Source organism: Sitophilus oryzae, unplaced genomic scaffold (assembly GCF_002938485.1).
Source record: "Sitophilus oryzae breed Bouriz unplaced genomic scaffold, Soryzae_2.0 scaffold_771_pilon_pilon, whole genome shotgun sequence".
Taxonomy (NCBI): domain Eukaryota; kingdom Metazoa; phylum Arthropoda; class Insecta; order Coleoptera; family Curculionidae; genus Sitophilus; species Sitophilus oryzae.
Genome location: NW_022147386.1, coordinates 215,962 through 234,360, shown reverse-complemented (window position 1 = coordinate 234,360; position 18,399 = coordinate 215,962). Strand labels below are relative to the sequence as shown.

The 18,399-nt window shown below is 32.1% G+C and overlaps 1 protein-coding gene across 1 annotated transcript in view; it reads left to right on the top strand.

The window, feature by feature from the left end:
- LOC115888504 (thrombospondin type-1 domain-containing protein 4-like) overlaps positions 1-18,399 on the top strand; it is a 194,842-nt gene that overhangs the window by 2,064 nt on the left and 174,379 nt on the right. Inside the window, exon 2 of the mRNA XM_030908253.1 lies at positions 8,165-8,273. Coding sequence (XP_030764113.1) covers positions 8,165-8,273 — 109 coding nt within the window. The remainder of the gene's footprint in view (positions 1-8,164; positions 8,274-18,399) is intronic.

Here is an 18,399-nt window from a genome sequence, read left to right as displayed (position 1 = left end):
TTTATTGGTTTATAAATTTTAGATAAAGGCGTTTAATTTGCATAAGTGAGTTTTGTTTGATATGTGTAATGGAGAAAATGGATTTAAATAAAAGATTAATTTATTTTGTTTATTTCTCCACGATAAAATGTTCTTTATTGAATATAAATATACAAAAATATATTAGTTATGTTATAAAAGATTTTCGCCATATAAGGTATTTGTATTAATCTCTAATTATTTTGTCTCTTAAACTACACTCACCTGCACCAAAAACGGCCATTGATGTATTTTAAAGTTTAATATATCTTGTTCTAGTGGGCCGATTTTTTATGATTTTTTAAGAAATTAGTAGCTAAATTATTTGACTTTTTAGTATCACCTTCTAAATTAAAAATGAAACTCCATCTGTCAATTATACGACGGAAACAGTATGTTGATATTTTAGTGAAAGTTTCAAACACCCTGTGGAATATGTTAACAATGCAAGGAATTTAAAAATAATTTTGTCATCTAGGTACGTCTTTTCTGGATAGTTTATTTCTTATGAATCAAGAAATAAACTATCCAGAAAAGACGTACCTAGATGACAAAATTATTTTTAAATTTCTTGCATTGTTAAATAGCTTTATTTTTATTAAAGATATTCGCTTTTGAATAAGACAGTAACGATTTATAGCATTTTTAGCATTGATTTTGGGTCCTCATCAACACACTTATGAAATAGTGTATATTGTTTTTGTAATGTCACTATCATTGGAAAATTAAATGGTTATTGTTTATTGACGTTTACTCTGGTAGAGATAATTTTAAGTTCTGAAGTACTATCGACTATTGCTGCTTTAATTAATCATTGTAGAGATCAACTTTTGGAAAACCATATTATCTGCTAGAGTAACTGCCTAAGAGACTATAATAATATGAGTTTTCAAAGATATTACATAAATCATAAACACTATTTTATAAGTCTGTTGACTAAAACCAAAAGCAACGTCATGGATTTAAAGTAAAAAATTCGAAAAAATGTTAGTGTTTCCTTCAAAAGCGAACAACTCCAAAAAAATGAAGTTATTGAGATAAATCAAAAAACAAATTATCGAGAAAAGATACACTTGTGATAAAGTGATTTTTAAATTCTTTGCTTGGTTAACGTACTCCAACATTCACCAACATATCAACATTTTGTTTTGTTTTCGTTTGGTTTGGTTTGGTTTCCCCGTATAATTGACAGATGGCAACTTTCATTTTTAATTGAGAAAGAGATACTAAAAAGTCAAATAATTTAGCTTAATTGTTTAAAAAATAATCAAAATCTGTCAACTGGAACACAATATTATGTAAAACTTGAAAATACATGAAAATTTTAATCTACGACAATGTCATTATGACACATTTAACATTGTCATTTGGATGTCATTAGGGCTTTCATAATAGCACTAGTGCTATTATGAATTCTTAATAACACGCAAATTTTAAAATAAGTAACAAGCAAAAAAAGGTACCTAAATACGTTTATTTATTGTAAACATTAATTATAATATCAGTACAATTGGTTAAATTAATTCCAGACGATGACAGGTGAGTTGAATTTTTAGAAAGTAAATTTATTTCCTGAGTGCTTGAACTTGTTGAAGACCCATCATTGTCAGAAATGTTAAAATATTACCTGACACTTTTTTCTTATTTTCTTTTAAATTTTCTATATAGCTCTCTGCCACTGTGTTAGAGCGCTAACCACCATGTCTTTTAACCCTGCTTTTAACAGTTAATAAATCCACTCCTGAATCTGCAAGCAACGACGCAGACGATCTACAGAAACAATGGCCAGTGTATTGTTGTGGATCTGGAAGACTTAGGAACAATGCTATTTTATACGGCATTTTCCCTAAAGGCTTAATGCCAACGGGTTGCTTAATACATTTTCCATTTCTATACCCCACAAAAAACTGAACGTTTAACACAAAATTGAACATCAATAATGAGTTGTCAAAGTCAAAATGGAAACAATCAACAAGCACGGTTACCGTTACCACGCCGTCGACTAATATGGGCATCTGATAATTTTGAATTTTAATTTTTATGAGGATATCTCTGATATTTTAAATTAAATCAAATCTCTTTGGATCGTCCCTCGTGTCGCGTTGTAGATTAAATTTTGAATGATACACGTTCGATACGAACTTTTTAATGAAACTTGTGTAACTAAGCTAATCGACTAACGCCTCGTGGCTTGACGTTACACGCGTTTCATTGTGATGTTCGTATCGAACTTGTATCATTAATAACTATAATGTGTGCGTTTTTCGTGCCGTTAGATAGTAGACACCTTGTTTTTTGCTTCAATCTTTTTTTCTCAAAAACTGTTATTTTATATACAGGGCGGTCCGAATTGTATTCGGGAAACTTCGACATCATATTCTGCAAATGAAAATAAGTAAAAAATGTGTGCCCTAAAATGCTTCGTTTCGGAGATACAGGGTGTAAAACTTTCATTTTTATTTCAGTTTTTTTCCAAACAATTTCTAAATTATAGCCGATTTTTGGATGAAAATTGGCGTCTCGGTGTTTTTTGACATGAGAAATTTAAATTTGATGTCATATGACTCGTAGGGAGCACCACCTACATGTTTTTTTAACTATTTTGAGGAGTAATAACGTTTTGTCCCTACCTATATAAAACTACTGAGTGAAAAAAACATACATTTCCGAAAAATACCCTACGAGCAACCGTTCTCAAGATATTTGCAATAGAAATAGTCAATACATGCCATTATTGACAACTAATCATGTGTTGACTAGATAGTAATTTGACTGAAATGATAAATTTTGTAACATTTTATTTCTTTTAAATAATCATAATTTTTTCTAGAAGAAGTTATAATAAAACAGTTTTTGTTGATCCTTTGGCACCAAAACATATCAAATTTATGATTTCAGTCTAATAACTATCTAGACAACATGCTTAATTCAATAATGACATGTATTGACTGTTTTTGATTCCAATTATCTTGAGGATCATTCTTCACAGCGAATTTTACCAAGATATATTTTTTTACGTAAAATACCGCAGATATGTACATTTTTTTCATTCAGTAGTGTAATACAGGTATCGACGAAAAGTTATTGGTTATCAAAATAGTGAAAAAATATGTAGGTAGCGCCCCCTACAACTAGGAGTCATACTGGATACGAGAGCGTCCACATGACTTGTCTGTGCAAACCACCGAAATCTATGCAACGGAGCTCAAACTTTCAACACATTTTTCCGTCTTAGTGCAGTTCTAAATTTGTTGTCGCAAACAAATCTTACGACGAGTTGTTACGTGTGGACCGCCCTTTAACATAAAAATTAATCAAATATTCAAAAATATAAAAGTATTTCCGAACTTTTTTTTAATTCTTTATAAAATTCTAAAATCAAACGTCTGATAAGAGGTGACTCGTACCGATTGACTTACCTTAATAATTGTGATCTTGATGTGCGACGAACGCCTATGGAGGTGTCAGTAGAGAAATGCGGATTAATTATTTAAAAAAGTATAATGCAGTCATCGGCGGTGATCAATCATGTTTACAGTTAGTCAATATCTAGTATAACGCCCCTGACGAAAGTTAATAATGAATGGAAATGAGCCGGTGACCGAAAAAGTCAGTGTTTTCTTTTCTTAATTATTGTTTACGATTGAGAGTTAGGAAGGATAGTATTTTAGAGAATAAGAGAGATTTAGATTGATTTGTTAAAAGAAGTGTCTTAATCGATTCTTGCTCATATCCGATCTTATGCTCATGTCCGATAGTATATGACATAATTTAGGATTAACTTACGTATTCATTTGTTTTTGGTAACTTCCTGTTTCACTGGAAATGACTGCAACTTCTGATTTTTAAATGGCACCTTTGATATATTTCTATTTTATTGGATACAAAATGACACTCCGAATAGAATGACATATCATACGTCAACTTTTGACATTTTCGCATAGGGTTTATTTGAAATTGTAACATACGGTTCATAACGACAAACTGACTCGAAATTCCAAGTGTATGGTACCGAATTATTCGTAAAAGAATGCTTTTTCCAAATATGCTAATGAGCCACACCATTTGAGGAAATTTAGAAATTACTAAAAAACGATTTGAGTATGGTTTGACCGGCCAGGACAGAGAATTTAATATTTACCAAACCAAATTATTCGTAAAAAAATGATTTTTCTAAATATGCCAATGAGCCACCCTAGTGTCATTTAAAGAAAATGAGATAATATGATTAAAAATACTTAATGGGCATCTTTTAACTGGCCAGGGCAAGACGCAAAAAACATTGGACGATCAAATCTATTTATCCAATATGCTACTTGATTAAAAATTAGTTATTATTTAAAGCGAAAAGGTCAAAAATTGACATATAATACGTCATTCTATTCAGAATGTAATTTTCCATGGAATAAAGTAAAAAAAATACCGAGGGTGTTATTTAAAAATCAAAAGTTGTAGTTATTTCCGGTGAAACAAGAAGTAACCAAAAACAATTGAATACATCAATCAATCCTAATTCATGCATATACTAACATACCAAATAGCGTTTTTTTATATAATAAAATAAAAAAAGTTATAGGGGTGAGCCACTTTCGAGACGCGCTCGGTATAAATAATATGCTGCTTGTATTAAGATATTGTTTAGAAAAAATTTAAGCGCAGTTTTATATAATGTTTTTTATTCTTCTCTAAAAGGGCATGGAAAATTGAAAAGTATAAAAGGGATTAACCGTTTTAGTACAAGCAAAAATTGTTATAAACAATGTATTTTCTTAAAATGTTAATAAAAAAATTCACAGATTTTGCAACATGCGCAACCATCATAGGCGTATTGAAAATACCAGACACAAGTCGGCGGTTGTCGAAGAAAAAAACTTTTTTTTTACACACCCCTTAATTTTAAATGAACTTATTCGATACCTTACGGTCACCCTTATAATGTTTACTACTGAACTGTGATATTTATTTCTTGGTTACAGAAACCATGCAATGTAAGGTTGTGGCGGTAAGCAGCAAAAATAAATTACATTAATTACATTTTAAAATAAATTGCATAAATTACATTAATTACATTACATTAATAAAATAAATTTGATTAATGTAAAAAATAAAATTTGGTCACAAAAAGTTTTTATTATTTTTCTAAAGTAATAACCATAAATATAAAATCTTGACACTTAGTGATGGTGGTTTCATTATGTTGTTTCTTGCATTGGACTTTATTAATTAAATATAAATCTGAAACAAAATGTCTGATTTTAACGGTAGGTACCTATAATTTTTTAATATTAATTCTGAAAAATAAGAAAGTAAACGTAATAATAATTAATATCGGTTTAAAGGTCGAAACTACCAGTTTGATTAGATTATCGATGTATACATGTATACTCTGTTTTTTTTCTCAGGTAAGACAGACGATGACAAGAAAAGCAGATGACATCCCATACCAATCTATTTATTTTACTAAAAAAAGTTTCCAATATTTTTTCAGTTACCTAGGGATGGGTTTAAATATAAATCCGTCATGCGTAGTCTCTTGTTGTTTTTAACCAGTTTTATTGGTTTATTTCAAAAATGACAGAGAATATTTCAATTTTACTGGTTTGACGGAACGATGAACGGCAAACGGACGCCGGATTAGGATTCTAAGCCCCTCAATTTTAACATCTTTGACATATGTGCCTGGCCAGAGGCCTGTCATAAAATATTTTTGAAATGCTGCGAATAAGAAACTTCTTATTTCTTATGAAAATCATTTCTTCATATCTTGGCTCTCCGAGACGTTTTCCATATCCGTACATACACCAGTGGTAAGTCACGGTAATATTTATTAACCATATTCATATTAGGTATTATTACTTACCTTCCTGATTTATATTTCCTGTTGTCTCTGATGGTCCTTCAAAATCTTCCAAGGTCGAAAAAGAAGTACCGATTGTAGTTACTGATAAAACTTTAGCAATTTTCTTGTGATTTCTATAGGCTCGACAACGTTCGACGTTTAATTTAAGTTTTCTAGCTTTTTTTTCATCTTCTGTAGTATTTAAAATTTTTTTTAACGAAGATTCAGTTAGTGAACGATGAACCGTTTCGCTTATCCGCCATTTTTTAAAAGGTAACCACAAACCACTTGATTCGAGTCATCACGTGAACTATTGGATTTTATATTTATATATTATATTTGCATTTTATATCCAATTCAACTTATGACTTCCGATCTGATTACTCCTACACTGATATAATCTGTATTACGACTTATGCTTGGTTAATTAAGGAAATTTGCGACCAATTTTGAATTAAGTTATACTGCAAAGACTAGCATAGCCTATGATTTGTCGTTGTCAATTATAATTTAAAAGTAAAAATACGTAAAAATATTATTTTTATAAAGCCACAAAGGAGAACAACAAATTGATAATGATCAAATAGACCATCCAAGAGATAATGAAATTTAAAAAAAAATAATTAAGTTTTAAATGTTATAATTTACAAGGGAAAAGCAGTTCTAGCATAATTCAATAGGTTCAAAATTTACACGACCATTAGTTTTTACCTTTTCGATAAGTTATGAGATCGTTGGGATACGAGAGGTGCTTAGATATTTTCATTTTCAAAAACGTCTTGTATTTCGAAAATTAATTTTACTTCGAAGTGCAAGTAAATTAGTGGATATACCTAAATAAGCCAAATAAGTATCTTTTTTTCAAGTAATTTTGTTTATAAAATAGGCGAGTATTGTTTTAACAAATACTTATACGTATATTACGTCAAAGTGCAGAGGCAACATTATTTTTGATGTCGACTGTAAAATAATGTGAAAATTACGGGAGATATAAAAAATAATATACAAATACATAAAACGTGATAGAATGTTTAGCAAATATTATATTACGATCAAAAATAACATACATGCATACATATAAATTTAAAATGTGGTAAAATACAAATATGAGCTATGGGTGCAAAATATGACATGTGCATTGGCGGCTTACACACTGGATAAAATTAAAGAAATTGCTAATCAATTAAAAAATGCAATAAAGAATTTAGCGTCTTTTTAACTTATATTAATAACAGCTAAAGTATACTAAAATCAATAAATTTTACAACTAGACAATTCCATAATTTCGGAGAAAAAAGAATATTATCATATGTATCGATTTAGAGTCTACAGCACTTCGCTATAAAACTCAAAAAAATCAAGAAATCAAATTTAATTAACTAACCCAATCCCGTAAGGACGTAACTGAAATAAAAATTACAGAACTGTTTGTATATGAAAAAATACATCTTGATACATGGAAGACGTGTACTAAATTTTATAAAGATATTTAAAATAGTATCAGTGTTATTATAAAAAAAAATGATTTTCCTGAAAACTTTACCGCCCTGTATAAAAATGGGAGGCAACATTACTTTTGATACTGTTAAATAATATGATAATTAAGAAATATATAAAAAAATTGTGTACAAATACCTTAAACAGAGAATACAAAATTATATACATACATATAAAATTAAGCGTAAGTACCATAATAAGGATAATACCTTATTGTTTACGAATACAGTGTGAGCTTACAAGACCCACAGTTACGAACAAAATAAAATGAAATACCTATTCATGAAATATAACAGACACCCTATTAGCTTCACGGCTTATACAATCGAATAAATCACATTTTTCTCACCTACATACTTGACTTAAAACTCAAAAAGTACTCACCAATATCTTAAACCTAACAGATTTTAATCAATTTTCAACACTTTTAACACTTCGAAGCGTATTTTAACATTATGGTTCATTTTATTTACGACCTATACCTCATTTCGGCCTTCGAACGACCTTCCCTTTTCCATATTCCTATAACGCCGGCTAAACTATCGACGTGTTGACAGGCAGGTTATCGAACCCATGCGGCTCTAGCATGTCGTTTTTTCAAAGATGGGTCCCATATAAACGCGGCCAGAAGTATTTTCAATACTAAAAATCGTCTTGTAAAGACTACTAGGGCACATACTGTAGATTTTTTGCTACTTGTAACTTCAATTATCTTTGGAGTTGTCGATATCCTAACAAATAAACTACACCCTGTGACATGTACGATAACCATTAGCATTAAGCTCCGTACTAATACGTAATCTGTTGCAGGACCACGACGGTGCTGGTAGTGTTTATCGCCCTGTGTGCGGGCCAGAAATCCACTGTCCAAAACACGCCCCCGAAGAAAGAAAAACGATTGGGAAAATATCCAGCCAAAGTAAGTACGACAAAGATAAAAGATAATAACACAGAAAAGCAATTTGTTTCACGCCCTTTGTCGGAAACATGACACACTTGTGCCTCAGAGCGATAAATAATGATTCTGTTATTCTATAATATTCAGTTTAATTATACTAGAAGAACACTTTCTTCTCTAATTTCGCCGTTATCTGTCATCTTATAGTGTGAAATAAATGAATATCTTTATTTACTAACAGACTAGTATACTATCATATGTATCGTACTTAGATCATAGATTATATATTTGATCTAGATAAAATTAGGGTTTCCGAAGAGCGATCCCGGTTTCCAGAAATCCCGATATTAAATCCCGGGATCCTGAAAATCTTGAAAAATTTAAATGCCCAATCTAAAATGATTCGAAATTATACACTTTAGTCTTTCAAAGATCATATTTTATTAATACTCAGCAGAACGTCAATATCTACAAGTTATATTTCCGTCTTCGCTATATTTTTTTGCAACAGGAATTGATTTTTTTTATTATTAAATATGAATATTACCTACTTTGTTTTTTGTCTATTTTAATAAAGCTTTTGCTTTCTTTTAGTTCTATTTTAGCTGTATTTCTTTTAGCTGCATATTTTTAGCTGTATTTATTTAGATCAATTTTTTTATTCTGATAGTCAATCACGGGATCTTGGGATTATGGGTTCTTATTCCAGGAGTTCAAAACGGAATCCCAGTCCCGAAAATTAGAAACCCTAAATACAATATACCGAGCGAACCGAATTTGTGTAAGATTATTTTTATTTTTTTTTGTATATTCAACAAATCATGCACTTTATTTTTTTGATCACACAGAAGTTCTGTCTTACTTTGATAAAAATACTCGTATACCGGGTACGTCTCAAAAGTGGCTCACTCCTATAACTTTTTATTTTTTTAGATAAAAAAAGAGATTTAATATGTTAGTATATGACATAAATTAGAACTGATTGACGTATCCAACTGTTTTTGCTCACTTCCTGTTTCAACGGAAATGACTACAACTTTTTATTTTTAAATGGCACCCTCGGTATATTTTTACTCTATTCGAGAGAAAATGACACTCTAAATAGAATGACATATCATATTATGTCAACATTTGACATTTTTGTTTAAAAAATTCGTATTTTAAATTTCAATCTAGAGTGGGCTGTGTTAAAAATACTAATTTTTAATCAAGGAGCCTTAGAAAAAAAAATATAATATACAAAAAAATTGGAGAAAAGGATTTTTTTGGAGAGATGAATCCGCCACATAGATATAGACATTTTTTGGAAAAATAAATTTGATCGTCTAATGTTTTTCGTGTCTTGTCCTGGTCGGTTAAAAAATGTCCAAATCGTATTTATAATCATATTTTAGTTTTTTGAAATGGAACAAGGGTGGCTCATTAGCATATTTAGAAAAAACGTATCTTTGCGAATAATTTGGTACCACACACTTGGAGTCAATTTGTCGTTATAAACCGTCTGTTACAAATATACCATATGCGAAAATGTCAAAAGTTGAAATATGACATGTCATTCTATTCAGAGTGTCATTTTTTCGAATGAAGTAAAAACATTTGCACAAAAAAACTTAAAAATGCAAGTTTATCTTGTTAATATACAACTGTGTTGTTGATAAATCAAATTGAGTTAACCGAAACCAAAACATTAAATATAAAAGTGGCGAAAATAATTATTAAAAGGCAGCTGTCTAAACTGTCTAAACTGGCTGTAAATTTATGGCTGTTAGCAGAAACAATATTCCGAACACCAGAATTTACTTAAATGGAGAGGTCATCAAGTAGGTCACACAATTTAAATATTTGGGATGCATGGTTAACGAAACGTGGGATCCAGATCAGGAGATCAAATGCGGGATCGAACAAGCAAGATCTACCTTTCTGAGACTGCGAAGATTTCCTTCAGATAGGAACTTGAACTTCGGCCTTAGATACAGAATGGTGAAGTGCTATGTCTGGTCCGTTTTGTTATATGGTGTGGAAGCATGGACACTGAAGGTAGCAACAATAAACCGAATTGAAGCCTTCGAAATGTGAACCCTACGACGAATGCTAAGAGTGCCCTGGCGCCCTGGGTCGACCGTGTGGGGAATGAAGACATTCTCAGAAGAGCTGGTCTAAAATAACGTGAACTCTTCGAAATCATCAAGAAGAGGAAAATAGCCTATTTGGGACACATACTACGTGGAGAACTCACTTTCACTTTCAGCGTCTGATTCTCCAGGGTAAAATAGAGGGGGGCAAAAGGGGAATAGGCCGAAGGAAGCTATCCTGGCTGAAAAATATTCGTCATTGGACAGGCATACAGGACTGTAGCGTTTTTTATAAAACATTACCACTGCGAACGGCAGCTTTTCATCGGAGAGCAGTCGTGGATAAGGTATTTCACTAGAGAGAAAACCAATCAATAACAATAAACAAAAAATACAGATATTGGGCGCCAGGCATGTACAGAGAAAGAAAACACAGTTGTATATTACTTAAAACTAATGACTATATTTCATGATGTTCTTTGCTGGTATATGACACTGTAGAATTCTAATAAATATATAGTGGTTATATGTAAAAAAATGGTGTTAAGAGTTGTACTAAATATCTATGAAAGTAATACCATTACAAGACGTAATGTAATGAAACCTAAGATCTAAATCATATTTTAAATATTAAATCGACATGAATGTTCTTAACAATCTAACCACTAAACATAGTCTGTACGATATTACTTAAGATGTACGTTATTGTTTAAGACTGAAAATGTTTTAAATGTTAAATGTAAAACTAGAACTTAAATCTACACTTAGCTGTTCTTTATGTAATCTTGCTTCAAGCAGTAACAGCGTGAGGTGGTCTCGCATCTCTGTACTGTCTGTCGGCGATCCTGTTGGCCAAAACAACAAAAGGAGCCAGAATGAGGACACCATGAATCAATACAGCCGTAGCTACTGACTAGGCTTAGATATGGGAGCGAAGCAGCATGGGGCTTACGCTGTATCCATACTGTGGCAATATGGGGACACTACCCGTACCTTGGAACACTACTAGGACCTTGGATAATGCCCGAACCTTGGAATCAATACATAGATATGGGACACCTGCCCATACCTTGGACACAGTCCGTCCATAAGATAACGGTACAGGGGAACACCACCCGTACCTTGGACACAGTCCGTCCATAAGATAACGGTACAGGGGAACACTACCCGTACCTTGGACACAGTCCGTCCATAAGACCTTAAAAATACGAAACTCTTGTTTAAAATCAAACAAGGTCTAATAAACAAAATGAACCTACCTCGAATTACTTCCGAGGGCTCAATAATAAACAAAGAAACTGTCCTTTCTTCCATGTAACATTCTGGAGGACAAAAGCAAAAGAACACCAATGTGCCAGCAAAATACAAATACGAGTTAAGGTGGGTCAATCCAAAAACTCTACCCTAAAAATATTCAATAATAATAACGAATCTAATAAAGATAATATCTCATCTTTACCTGTTGCTTCGAAATGGCAGCTGATTCAGATTTTGCAGCAAGATTTAAATTATTACCATTTCTAAAAGCAGGATTTGCAACCGTGCCGCAACCGCCCAGAAACAAAGTGAGGTTAAAACGCAGAGAGGCGCCTTGACATATAACACTTGTGTCTAGCCCTAGCAAGCAACTATTAAGCTCGACCAATCACGTTAGAGTTTTTGACTAACACAAATGAATTAACACCCTTCAAATAACCACGCTAACCAACCTGATTGGTCAAGCTTAAAAGTTGACTGCTAGGACTAGACACTTCTACCACAACTTCTACATATAACAAGGATCTTGACAGCGTGCGCCTCCACAGAACAGTGATACGATAGCAGGGTTGGCGACTAGGGAAGTAAAAATTACGCTAAGCGTGCCAAATAAATGATCAGGCCTGAACGATACGGAATCCGATGACGATACGCCAGACATCATATAAATCATATATAAAAAATACATGTAACGAACTAAAAACGTTACAGGACTTCCAAGCACTCCAAGTCGCTCCAGTTAATAGAACCTTCTGATGAGGAAGAAAAAGATGAACGCCTACGCAGGGGCAGGAACCTGCACGGCACCTTAAGAAGAAAAAAAGACGGCTGGGGAATGACCATCGATAATAATTTTGGCGAGGTCAATCTCTAGACGTTATTTACTAAAAATTGACATAAAACTTGACATAAAATTAAAAAAAAACATAAATTTGACATAAACTGTAAAAAATTAACAATAATTATAGAAAGATTAAAAAATGATAAAACGTTTCCAGACAAACATATCTATTTCCAAAAAAAAATATTCCTTCTCTGTCCACTCATCTTTGACGCCGTTTTTTTCGATAGTATGGTAGTATTATAGTCGTTATAATTATAAAATAAAAAATAGGTGCCCGGTGGCGTAGAGGTACAGGCTCTCGTCTACCAATCTGAAGGTGTCGGTTCGATTCCCACGCCCGGCATTGCATCAGCCCACTATTTTTATTAAAATAAAAATATTTTGGGTACCTAGGTCGACTCAGCCTTAAATGAGTACTTGGGATTCACAATCTTGAGGTAATAATAGGCGGTTGAAGCGTAGTGCTAGTCACATTACCTTCGTTCTATACCGAACAGCTCTAGTATAGCAAGCTGTACCTTGCTACTCCCAAGGCGTTAAACGCTATATACGGGAGCTATTATTATATTTATAATTATAAAATAATATCTACGATCTTCGTTAATAAACTTTTTTAATAAATAAGTAGCAAAATTCTAGCATTTTTTCTACTTTCTACTACCTTCGTTTAGTACAGTAACCTTTATTTCTTAGTTTGTCTATTGTTGTGTTATGAACCCTCACAATTTTTAAAAAAGTATAAAATATCCTTGTTTTTCTTTTACTCTGAGTTCTAACAGTGCTCATATCCCCGAATGTGTTGGCTTGATTAAACCTTATCGATATGGGTTAATGGGATAATTTGATATTTATTGGGTCTTATTTTTTATTTGTATTTGACTCTGGCTGGTTTTTACTAGCTTTAAATGGCCTAATCGGGATAATTGATGGATTTTTAAGTGTCGGGCAAAAAAGATTATAGATACAGGAAGATATTTCGCTACTGCCTGGGAAACCGGAATTTTGTTTGTTTTATTTAATCTAGATACTTTACATTTTTTCTCAAAGACTGTTTCTTCCTTTTTCTCAGCTCTGTTAGTTTATGAAACTAACAGACTTCAGCTTGATTTTCATGCGTCCGTTATCCGTTGATACGATGGTCCGATATTAATTTTATTGGTTGACTTTAAAGACTTCAATTCGTTAGAAACGGTTAACCAATCGAAGTCTTTAAATTCAACCAATAAAATTAATATCGTATCATCGTATCGTCGGACAACGGATGCATGAAAATCAAGCTTTAGAACTTCGATAAAAAAAGTGAACTTTTAACTTATTTAAAAATAATTCGTAATATGACTATTATACAAGAATCTGGAATAATTGTTAAAGAATATAGTTTTAGTTTATATACATACATAGTTTAGTGTTCCCAACCGTCCCGGTTTGGCCGGGATTAACCAGAAATCAGAAAGTTTGTCCCGGAGAAAGTTTTGTCTTGGCCGGGACCTGGTAACTAAAAAAGTGTGTACTACACACATAATATATTTTTTTTTCTAATATTTAATGTTTTGTTTCAATTATTTAAAAGCTTAAAGATAATTGTCCCGGAATCGCCGATGCTCAACTTGGGAACCCTAACATAGTTCAAAATAACTATAAAAATATTATATTACTATTTTAGAGGAAGTGAAAAAAGTAAAATTTCCAAGAACTTTTTTCCAAAAATACGTTCATGTGCGTCTTTCTACGGTCGCTAATCTAATCTTTGACAAGTAGTAAATAAAAACAAAAAAGTAAGAAAAATATATAATTAGTTAATTCTAAGTGAATTTCATAAATGATCAGTTTACTACACACGTTAGTATATTATACAGGGTGCTACAAATTCGAGGTACGAGCATTGGTATCCCGGTAACCGTAATAGATACGAACATGGTTAAATTGGGGCAAAGTTGCGCTTTGGAATGTTCACCAAGATGTCATCAAAAAAGTTTCAAAAATTTCAAGGATTGCTGAATTTTTTGGAAAAATGATTTTTTTTTTGAAAATCAATTTTATTTTTTCCTGTTGTTAATTTTTATAAAATCAAAAAACTAATTACACCTTCTCATAGCCACTTTATTAGGGCTATCTGTTCAAATTTGCTGATAGTTTGTAAGATATAGAGGACAACTTAATTTTTTTAAATACGGACCTGCATTTTTTACTTACAGGTTTTGAAAGAACTCGGTCTCCTGAGGGCAATGATATGCCACACTTAATATATTTTTTTTGTTTCGGACATTTGAACACAATTTATTTAAACTAATTTCCTAAGTCCGGCTCTGTTTTTTTTTAATGTTTAATCTATTCATCGTTACAATATGGATAAGCTTTCAAGCTTAACAATGACGTGGAGTAAAACATATGCAATAAAGTTATAAACAAAAATAATATACCTAAAATAAATAATAAATAAAATCAAATGCAATAAATATATAAAAAATAATATAAAATAAATAATATAAAAATATAATATAATATAAACAATCAAATCATTTTCCCGAAAGATGGATAGGAAATGGTAGAGCAGTCCTGGATAACCAGTATAATTAGTTATCCAGGAACCTGGAGGTTCCTGGACGTGTCGCGGGGCGGTGGGAGTGTAATTGTAATTACATTTGTAAAAGTAAAATCAATACATCTAACATTTGCAATAAAAAGTACAAAATGCATTTGAAAGTATAAGAAGAAAGTTAAAGACCTATAAATAAAAACGAAAAATAAATTTGTGCAATAGGGAGGAGGGGGGGGGGACCCTTAGGAACATTTAGAGCATTAGAAACTAGTTTGTAGAAGTTGATTTATTTATAATAACTACACTAATATTATGCATATTATTAGAGCTATCGCACACTGAGATTTCAAATGCACCATTAAAAGTGTTAATAAATAATATCTTTAAAAAACTGACTTGGATATTATTTATTTGAATCTTCCAATTGGCTCTATTTTTCTTATTCGAAGTTAATTAACGCTGATCATTATTGTTACAATGAATATAATCAGATTAAATAATTTAAGAAACCAGAGTCCGACTTGAAATTATTTTAAATAATAATTAAATAGTTTTGTTGTTTTTAAGGTACACAAAACAAAAAAAGTGTGGCATATCATTGTACTCAGATGACAGTTCTTTCAAAACATCAAAATTTGATTATCTATCTATTACCTGCATTTTTTATTTAATAAAAAATGCAGGTCCGCATTTAAAAAATATAAATTGGCCTCTGTATCTCTAAATTAGAAGCTAATTTGAAAATCTAAAAATACAATCAGATAGCCCTAATAAAGTGGCTATGAGAATATGCAATTAGTTTCTTGATTTTATAAAAAGTAAGGACAGGAAAAAGTAAAATTGATTTTCAAAAAAATCCGTTTTTTCAAAAAAACTTAGCAATCCCTGAAATTTTTAAAACTTTTTTGATGGCATCTTGGTGAACATCCCAAAGCGCAACTTTGCCCCAATTTAACCATCGTATCTCTTAAGCCGGCATCCCACGACGCGGGACTTGGCGAGTTCGGCGCGCGATTTGGCGAGCCACACGCGTCGTGGGAATGAGAGCGCTCATCGATGCGACGAGCGGCTCGGCTCGGCGTGGTCTTCCGGTCAGTTGTCGGTAAATGTGGCACAAGTCAAAGACTGAACGAGCATCGCAGGCTTGACTTGTCTGAACTTGTTGAATCATTTCCTACCATTCCCACGTAGGCTTGTATTAAATAAAAATCAAAAATGTTTTGCAGTCTCAGTATCGTTCTTCATATCGTCGCAGAATAATCGTTGAGATAGGTGTATTTTTTGCAAATTAAGTTTCTCATTTATTTATTTTTTGAAGAATGGAGTGGTCAAATGAACTGGTTATAGAATTTTTGGAACTTTACGAAGGAGAACCAGCAATTTGGAATCCATAGGACCCAAACCACAAAAATAATGTCTATTTCTATTTAAATTATGTTCAACACAGAAAAATATTGTAGCAGGAGATATCACTCAAAAAAATAAACAACACTTATTAAAATAAAACTTGCTGCACAGGCAGCAATACGCTGTTTTTGTTGCAATCTCATTATTTGTTCTTCCCTTCACGATGTTGTCTACACACTGCCACAAGCAAATATACACTGCACTGTTTTCACTACTATGTACCTTGACAAGTCCAGTCGACGGTCGCGCGCAAATTTGCACTCGCCACACGCCGCGCCGTGGGAAACAACCACGCTCGTTGACTCGCGTCGAAACACACGAAAGTCCCGCGTCGTGGGATGCCGGCTTTACGGTTCCCGAGATACCAATGCTCGTACTTCGAATTTGTAGCACCCTGTATAGTCACTTATTAATGAAAAGTTATTCCATTATTTTCTTCGATTTTTGACTGATATCTACCGCATGCTACATAACCTACTATTTTACAGTTTTTTCGATAAATCGCAATAAAGTCACTGTTAATTTAAGTTCTGTCAAAATTTCTTTCTAAATTTACGACCTGTAAACAACTACCAGTTGTAGAATAACTAATAATTAACATAAAATAAGCTTAGTAAAGACTGAAAAACCCACAAAATTTCAAATCAAATTCAAATGTGTAAAAAGAATCTTCAAACAGAACTATCAAGGATCCCCACCCTAGGGCACCATCTCCGTCTACCATGCATGAACATATGGATAGTTACTCCTTCCTTAATCTTTTTATTGAAAGGCAATATACTACAAGTTAAAAACTTTCACTTCTAAGTTTCTGATCATAATATGTTTATATTTTTGTTTTTAAATTTATAAATATTTAGGTTTGATGAAAGGTCAATTTTTCCTAAAGTGGAATAGGGAAAAATAACTCTATATTCTCAAGTGGTATTGAAGTTATTTAAAAAATATGTCGCATATACACTTTAATTTTATCTAACTTGATTCACCAGGAAATTGTTATTTATGCCTAACGAGTGGCCACACAAGCGGCAATTTCAAAGAACCATATAGCGGCATCTAACAAACATGTCGTTTGAGTTTGTTGATTTTACAGTCAAGTGTCTCCTAGTATTGAATAATAATTTAATATTAAACATACAATTAATACAATATTCATAAGTACTGTAAATGGATTTGCTATTTATAACGGTTGTTCTAGAGTTGATGTACTTAGGGCCAGTTTTCTAGGTTTGGATTATAATTTTTAGGTTGAAATCCAACAGTATCAGTAAATAGTACAATCGCTAGAACGTTGGATTATACTCTTAAGCTCCTGTTATTATTAGATGAATTACTTTTCTTTAATCGTGTCAAAAGCGTTAGTCCAATTAATGGACACGAAAAGGACACGAAAAGGCCCAAGTCTCGGCATAATTCATCGACCTTGACTTTTCAGGCAGATTGTCTTGAATTAATGTCACATATAATAAATTGACAAGAAAACAGTTTCATTCGATATCTCCTGCTACAATATTTTTCTGTCCCAGCCACTGAAAGTATTTTTTATATTCCTTTTGGTAAATGGATTCACTTTTAAGTGGACTTTTAAATGGATTCACTTTTAGGTAACGCTTGGCGTGCTTCTTCAGCGTTTTTAATATACCATCCATTTTATTGGAAACGTACTCGAACGTATGCCGAATTCGTACGAAAGGTTTTTTTGACAAAACCTGACGACCAAAGAATATACCTAGCTAGAAAAAGAATGGACTCTGCCATACTGAAAAATGGTCCTTACAGAAGTGGCGCCATCTATTGAGTAGGGCTTGTTTGAAATGGATCGAAGCGCGGGCTTTTTAAATGAGCGTATTTATTGAATTTTACTCTAAAATAATTAAATTTGATTATTAAATTTTATTTTTTACACAAATTCAACAATACTAATAACAAGTATCGTGGTGATGTGTAAAAAATAATATTTAACAGTATAATTTATACAATTATTAAATAAAATTAAAGCCAAACATGTGAAATATTATTTATTATTTA